Source organism: Quercus suber, unplaced genomic scaffold (assembly GCF_002906115.3).
Source record: "Quercus suber isolate HL8 unplaced genomic scaffold, Cork oak 2.0 scaffold_234, whole genome shotgun sequence".
Classification (NCBI taxonomy): domain Eukaryota; kingdom Viridiplantae; phylum Streptophyta; class Magnoliopsida; order Fagales; family Fagaceae; genus Quercus; species Quercus suber.
Window position 1 is genome coordinate 63,262 of NW_027069691.1, and position 8,216 is coordinate 71,477.

The window sequence follows — 8,216 nt, forward strand, 5'->3', positions numbered from 1 at the left end:
CCATCAACAACACCAAATCTGAAAGAGGAAAAAACCGATTCTGATCAACCCACTAACTCAAACGGAGAGAATCGACGGACTTAGACTCAATCGGCATCTCCTTCGTCGCCGCTGGACCCAAGCCCTATACCCATACAACCCGCCGCCTCACCGATGAACCCAGAATCGTTAACTTCCACCACATTCGCCGCTCCGTCAGGGAGACCTGCCTCCATCTTGAAAGATAGTGCATCGGTGAAGGCAGAGAAGATTTTACCTTGATCCGGCACTACCTTGCTCACTGGTGACTCGGAATCACCACTTGCTGGTAGTCCACTACCCCTCTTAGTGGTAGAGAGTGTAGGGTGAAGAGAGAGAGAGGGAGTTTGAGATGAGTGGTAGAGAGTGTAGAAAATTTTTTTAAGCTAATGAGGTTAACCAAAAACAAACAAAAAAAAGAATTAAAACGATTATGAATTTTTATTTTTTAAGAAATGATTTTAGTTTGAATTAGATTTAAGGTTTTTTCTTTTAAATTTAATTTACAATTTTTTTTAAAAATTTTCTTAAGGCTGGCATTTTTTATTAATTTAAATGCTGATGTGGAATTTAAAAAGTATCAAATAAAATATTTTATTATTATTTTATTAGCCACGTCAGCAAACAGTACATTCCGTTTGCCACCTCAGCATTTTCTGTCATTAGGTTGACGGTAGGGACTATTTTAAAAATGATTTTTAAAAATCAGGGACTGACTTAGGACCTAAATCAATTTAGGGACCAAATTGAGAATAGGCCTAAAATGTAGGGACCAAAAGTGCATTTTCGCCTTAATGAAATTGATATTTATAAAATGCATAATATGGGAGAGGGCATCTCATCATACAATTGTTAGGATTAGTGTCTTTAAATCCTATTGTATGATGCTATGTATAACATTATGTATGACTTAATGTTGTAAGTAATAAAGTTGTTTTATTATTATCTAAAATAATGATAACATGAATATTTGTACATTATCATATAGTCCATGAGATGCATAGTATGTGATTTAATTATAGAAGATATAAGTCAAAAGTTTTTTATAAATTCAGAATTTTAGTTCGTAGTCAGTGATGAAATTGAGCATTTCATTTGTGAAAACTATAACATATCAACTAAGATGATTTGTCTTGATCATGGAACTGGAGACTTCTGGTTGATATGTTGATTTGTTTTAAGAGTTAAGACATTGAACTGGATCGCTATAAGATTTATTATTTTCCTAATGATTGTCAAATGAATAATAAATCTCACGACTTCTATTTACATGAACTTTTAATCCTATGAGAATAATGGACATGATCATGAAGTGTAAGTTACTTTAATATATCAGAAGTGAGATCTAAAATCATGATAAAAAACTCAGTATGTTGGGCAGACACATTTAGTGTTGATGGAACATATATTCTTGAGATGGAATTCATAATTTCTTAACGGAGATATAAAATAATCTCTTGAGATAAGTTTAATGGGTTTGGTTATTCAGAATGTTAGACTTAACCACTTTAGTAAGAAGTTACTAAAGTATATATTTATGAAATTGGATTTCATAAATATATGATGAATAACTTAAAGGATTAAATTAGGTACTCAAGAATTAAGAATAATTTTCAAAGTGGCAGTCTACATTTATGACTTTATATTACTACGAATATTTTTTGAAGATGTTGAATGTATAATAAAGTCTTGGGATATAATTTATTAATAAGGCCTAGAGTGCAATTATATTTATATAGTGGTATTGAATATAGTTAATGGTAATTTTGAGCTTGTCAAGAGTTGACAGAAAAGCCTTAAACCTATTGGAACTAGTGTATTATTTGTTCCATTTTTGGTCACACTCCAATCCATACACTAAAACCCAATTGGAATGGCCCAAAAGGCTAGCCCAATTAGATAATCAGTTATAAGAAGAGAAATATATAGAATTTTGTAATAGAATGAAATGGTGTGCATGTGAGTGTAAGCCACTCTTTTATCTTCCCTTGAACACACACATATAAATTGATCGAGAGACCACACTTCTTGGGCACAAGTGGAATTGGAGTTAAGATTAAAAGTATTTCCAAGTACTTTTAGTATTTGGTTTTGAATTTCACTACACCAAGGTACTCTTTCTTGTTCTTATATTCTAAAATTTACGTTATACATGTTATCAATTGCGAAAGAAGTAGATCCGTTATTTTTTCGCTACATATGTTTTTGTATGCGATATAAACATGTATTTTTCCAACAATAATCTCATTATATTACTCTCTTATAGTATGTGAGATCCATGCTTGCTATAAGAGAGGTCTCATGAAATCGTTTTATAAGATATCACTTCCTAAGATGCAATTGTCGGAATAAGCACGTGTATTATAAAACACATATGTCATATTAAATGATGATTTAGAAGGATTGTTATGTTTATTTTGTTTCATTAAAACACATGCCATTTGCAAGCTCTCATCTATTATGAGAGAAGAAAGTAAAGAAAAAGAAGCAATGAAAAACAAAAATGATGTTAGTTTCTTGGGTTACTAAGAGAAAACAACGAAGGAATAATGTAATATTCACGTAGTCTATACACTTAGTACTCTTCAAATCTCACTTACTTTGAAGAGAGTTTGATGAGCATGACATGAAAATATTGATATATGTTTTCTCATACTTATATTTTATTTTTCTGCTTCTTTGATTTTTATTTTATTACATCAATAATTTGGGTTGATGAGATTTAAATCCTGGATGTTTCTATTGGAAACATTAGGAGGGCTAGTTGAGCTATAAAGTTCACGGCGACAAACCAAAACCTAAAAGAATAGAAAAAAAATTTATTTTTTTGTTTTCTCCGTTGATGAAATTAAAGTTTTTGTTTGTCATCTTGTTATTTATCTTCTTCCCTTTATTTATTAAAGAAATTTAACTTCGTTTTCATATTTTCTCCAATTTAATTATATGTTTATACTTTTTTTTTTTTGGATAAAGCAATTATATGTTTATAATTAGTTGAACTTCCTCATATGCTTATAATTTCAAAACTATGATTGGTATAAAAAAAAGTTCTTTAATCTTGAATAGAATGGAACTATTTCTTCACATGTTATTAGCATCATGTGCTTGTAAATTTCGAGGACGTTACATGTGTTGTTTCTCTGGGTATTTGATTTTGTTATTAAACTTGTGGAAACACTTTGAACGAAAATTCAACCATTAGCTCGTGCACTTGTCATTAAACAAGTCCATTTGTATGATATTCTGGACACTATTGTTAGTTTCTAGCACATACATATTACTCCAAACACAATTCAGATGATCGTTTCATTCAATTTAATGGGTTGATTAAGTTAGAAACATGATGATAGTTAGAACTTCTTGTAGGGACTAAGCAGTTTTTACTTTATAGATCATGAGATGCAGTGAATAACCATGGTATAAAAGTATAAATGTTGGGAGAAATAGTGTTTATATGATAGAAAAGAATTAGAAGATTACGTTGTGATGGCATTTGAGTCACCAATGGAAGATCTATCTCGCAATGGAACCAATACAAATACATCTTCATTCTTAGCACAGCTATATATAGATCTAGAAGTTATTGACCAGAAAGCCCAAGTCAGCAACATGAAAATTTCTCACATGTTACTGGCTTAATGATGTTTTTGAGTGTATTATATGTTTTAAAGAGAACGTGTCAACATTTCTTTGACAACATAGAAGCTAACTGCAAGACTTGTAATGTGGAATTCACAAATCTAAAGTCATTTTGTTGCTTAATGCCCATTAAGTGCCACCAAGGGCAGGGGACTATTAGTTTCTTATATTAACAAAGTATGCAAGGGTCATTGTACCATGCATCTTAGCAAGAAAACTTTGCACCAAGAAGGGAACACATAATTTTGTGATAGATTTTGTAGGAAAACAAATATGCCTTTCATTTGAGAGTACACACTAGCTAGTTCCTCATGACTGCATGTAAAGCAATTTTGCGACATAGATATCAAAAAAATTCTACTTGGAAAAACATTACCATTATCATGGGATGGGAGTTACTACTCATATGCATTCCTATTTTATCACCGAAATCGATTACACATAATGCAAACATAAAATGGAAAATGATGAATCATTTTAAAGAATTAGGAACATGACTTATTTGACATGTATTATGTAGCATGTTCTATAGTTATTGGATGTGTTCAACTTTGGTGACATTGTAACAGATGGTTTTATACTCAATTGTTATCGGATTTTGATAATTCTTGAGCCGATAGGTTCTTTCATTAAGCTAATATCATATGAGATTAAAAAAATTGAATTTGATTGGAAGCATTCTCCAAAAAATGGGCAAAACCACAATAACATCACAAGAAACCCTAATCCTGACCATTGGAGCTTCAAAAGCAAATTACTCCCAAATGAAAAATCCACAGGAAACGCACGTATAATCACTAGAAAGCTTATAAAATTTGCTAGAAGATGAAAAAAACTTGAGTGAAATCCATAAAGTGTAGGGGAAGTTATGAGCGGATGAATAGAGGTTAAAAGCACACCTAAACTGTCCTAAACACCCACCCATCCATACCCCCTTTCATTCCAACCCTCCCCATCGAAGCATTATGAACCGTGGATAAGGAAATATCGAACGGCTAAAATTTAAATTTAAGAAAGGATGCGATCCGCGTGGTAGGGGTGTCAACCAATGAGAATTGAGTTCCTGGATATTACCCTTCAGCTACACCACTATTTAATCTCTTCCATTTCCGTCTTCCCCTCTCACACAAACAAACATCAAAATTACCAGTGAACACAAGACAACACAATTCAGGCTTCTTCTTCTTCTTCTTCTTCTTCTTTCTTTCTCTCTCTCGATTTTAGATCTAAATCTCTCTTCTCTTCTCTTGTGATTTCCATTTGCAAAAGCTCAATTGCTGTCCTCCTCCCCCAATGGCGACCACCATCGAAGAACCCATTGTTCCCGTCGAGTTGGCTCCCGAGCCAGAACCAATCGAACCGGCGGCCGAGGATACAGAGCCACCCAAAACTGCCAAGCCAAAGAAAGCCAAGGAGCCTAAAGCCAGAAAGCCCTCCGGTCCTAGAAAGCCCCCTTCTCACCCTCCTTACGAAGAGGTATTATTATTATTAATTAATTAATTAATTATTTGAATTCAAATTTTGATAAAATTCTGAGACGGATCCGCGGGTGTTGTGTTATTTTGTAGATGGTTAAGGATGCGATAGTGACGTTGAAAGAGAAGACGGGTTCGAGCCAGTACGCGATCTCCAAACACATCGAAGAGAAGCACAAGCAACTTCCGCCAAACTTCAAGAAGCTATTGCTCTCCAATTTGAAGAAGCTCGTTGCTGCTAATAAGCTCGTTAAGGTGAAGGGCTCCTTCAAGCTTCCAGCTTCCAAGCCAACTGCTCCTAAGCCAGCTGCTGCTGCTGCTGCTGCTAAGCCTAAGAAGAAGGCAGCTGCTGCTCCTAAGCCTAAGCCCAAGCCTAGCGCCGCTAAGAGCAAGTCTGCTCCTGCCAAGTCAAAACCAGCTGCGAAGACCAAGGCAGCCGCTCCTGCTAAGCCGAAGGCGAAGCCAAAGCCCAAAGCTGCGGCAAAGCCAAAGGCTGCTGCACCGAAGCCAAAGGCTGCTCCGGCTAAGGCAAAGGCAGCTCCCAAGGCAAAGGCAGCCCCTGCTAAATCAAAGACTGTTGCTGCAAAGGCAAAGACGACAGCAAAGCCGCCTGCGAAGGCATCGAGGACATCGACGAGGACCTCCCCAGGGAAGAGGGCGGCGGCTCCAAAGCCAGCAGCAGCAGTGGCAAAGAAGGCAGCGCAGACTAAGAAGGCGCCGGCTGCTAAGAGTGTGAAGACAAAGAGCGTTAAATCGCCGGCAAAGAAGGCAACAACAAGGAGAGGGGGAAGGAAATGAGATCGAGATCATCATCATTATCATTGATAAAAGAGTTTTTTTTTTTTTTACTTTACTAGTAGGTGTTTGTTTTGTTTGTTGTAGGGGTAGTTTTGTAAATTTTTCCTTTTCTTTTCCGGGTGTAATTGGATCCATTCCAATACGCCCCGATTATATAACAAAAAAAAAAAAAAAGCTCTTTCGGTTTTTATTAGTATTATTATTTTTATATTCTAATTTTAATTATGATGTCTAGGGATTTGAGAAGTGTAGTAGTAGTAGTAGTTGAGATCATGAGATATGAATATGAAGAAGGTGTTTTTTTATTAATTAATTAAAGCTGTTGAGTTAAGTTGTGAGAGAGAGAGAGAGAGAGAGAGAGGGGGGGGTGAATTTAGAGGCTCTCTCTAATGGTTTCTTTTTTTTAATCAGAGGGTTTCAATGCAATGCAAATGCAAAAACTGTTTTCCGTAATGAAAGAAAGAAAGAAAGCGCATCTCTCTCTCTCGTACGCCTGTTATTGCGTGATTGTGATTCCAAGTCCACCACCGCGCTTTAGTTCCTTCCTACTCACTCGCCTTCTTATCTAAGATTTGGTAAATACTCTTTTACACTCATTTCTCTCTCTCTCCCGTTCTCTGGGTTTTTTCGCTTAGAAAATAGCTACTTAGAAATACGCTTTGTTTTGAATTTAGCCACTGCAAATTGAATAAACACTGAAATCACACTCATTTCTCAATGCTACATTCATTTCATTATATACATTTATTTGTTCTTTTGTGGATTTCGAAACTAGACTAAGAAATGAGATTCGCAGTGACTAATAAAGACTTGTCTGTCATCTCTCGTAAAATCCTTATCATATGTATGTATATGGTTGGAATTGGATTGGGAAGGGAACGTTAATTTAAATGAAATTTCTTAGGTTTGCAATATATATATATATACACATATATATTGCTCTCTCATTTTCATATCTGTATATATCTTATGTTGTTGTAACAAAAGTTACAAACCACAATGGACTAGTCTGTCTGGAGGTCAAGAGGATATATCGACTTCTTCTCCTACTCTGCAATTTCGCTTCCATTGCGCTTACTCTTTGTGTTTTTCATATACTCTTCAGTTCAATGTGCTCATTTACTTTTTGAATTTTTGTTTATGGAATGACAAAACCTGCGACTGGAGGAACTGGATGGTGAGTTGTGATTCAAAGGTTAAAAATAGTTGCAAGAAATAAAAAATAAAATATTCCAAACAGAATTATGGGACTGGCAGACGTGTTGGTTTTTACTCCATCAACATGTCTTCTTCTATAGTCTAGATACAACTCAAAACAAAACATACACCATTTGGTTGCAACGTATGTGATTTTGATTATTTCCAGAGTTGCAGTGGTTTACTTGAAATGAAAGCATTTCTCTCACATGCCTCTTCATGGTATGTATTGTACCCGACTGCTGCTTCTTTATCAAAGCTTCCTAAAGAATCATCACGAACATTTCCTTTTCTCTTCTTAAGACTTGACTCTTCTGCAAAATTAATTCATCCAATATAGCCATTGTTGATTCAAAGTGAATGATGTTATGATGGTTTGCATTTAAAAGGGAGAAAAGTGAACCTTTTAACCAAGGGAATGCATGGATTTTTCCAAACAGAATATGGATCTATGCTCCTTTTTGTTTTTAGAGTTGGTTCAAGAAAAACCGCAACTTAGAAATGTGGAAGCATGGTATGCCAATGCTTTTAAAAATTGGCTTAGTGAGATGCATGTTATCGTTACAGTTAACATGGTGCTCTGTTTTGAACGATGTCTTATCATGGACAACTCGACAGTGTCTGGTACATGCTGATAATAATGTTGAACTTTGCTGGGGTTGGAAGTAGTTATAAGTGATATGATCTTTGTTATCCATTAATCTATTTCTTAAGATAAGGAATCCTCAGAGATTTACATTTTAAACTTTCAAGACTGGCTGGTGTTAGCAACCTTTTTTGTAGTAGCATTTATTTGGAAACTATTATTGGTGTGAGTCACTTCTGATATTATTTTAACTGATTCAAAATGAAATAGTTTTGGAAAACTACTGAATTTGATTGCAACATTCTTTCCAAATCATTGTTTGCAATGATGTGGAACGCTGATGGACTTCGTGCATTAGTGTGCATCAAATTAGCATAATCTGGACAGGTTTGACATTTTTGGTTTGTTCTCAAGAATACTAAATTTGATTTTACTCAGTGGCTTGGATGTGTCAACTTTGAGGTGCTAAGCGAATAAATCTGATCATGTAAAAGAGAAAATGG

The 8,216-nt window shown here is 35.0% G+C and overlaps 1 protein-coding gene across 1 annotated transcript; it reads left to right on the forward strand.

Annotated features, from left to right (window-relative positions):
- The first annotated feature begins 4,762 nt into the window (after positions 1 to 4,762).
- LOC112035582 (histone H1) lies at positions 4,763 to 6,120 on the forward strand. The gene is made up of 2 exons (XM_024068418.2): positions 4,763 to 5,133; positions 5,226 to 6,120. The coding sequence occupies exons 1-2, from the start codon at positions 4,951 to 4,953 to the stop codon at positions 5,928 to 5,930; spliced, it is 888 nt and encodes a 295-aa protein (XP_023924186.1). The 5' UTR covers positions 4,763 to 4,950; the 3' UTR covers positions 5,931 to 6,120.
- The last annotated feature ends 2,096 nt before the right edge of the window (positions 6,121 to 8,216 follow it).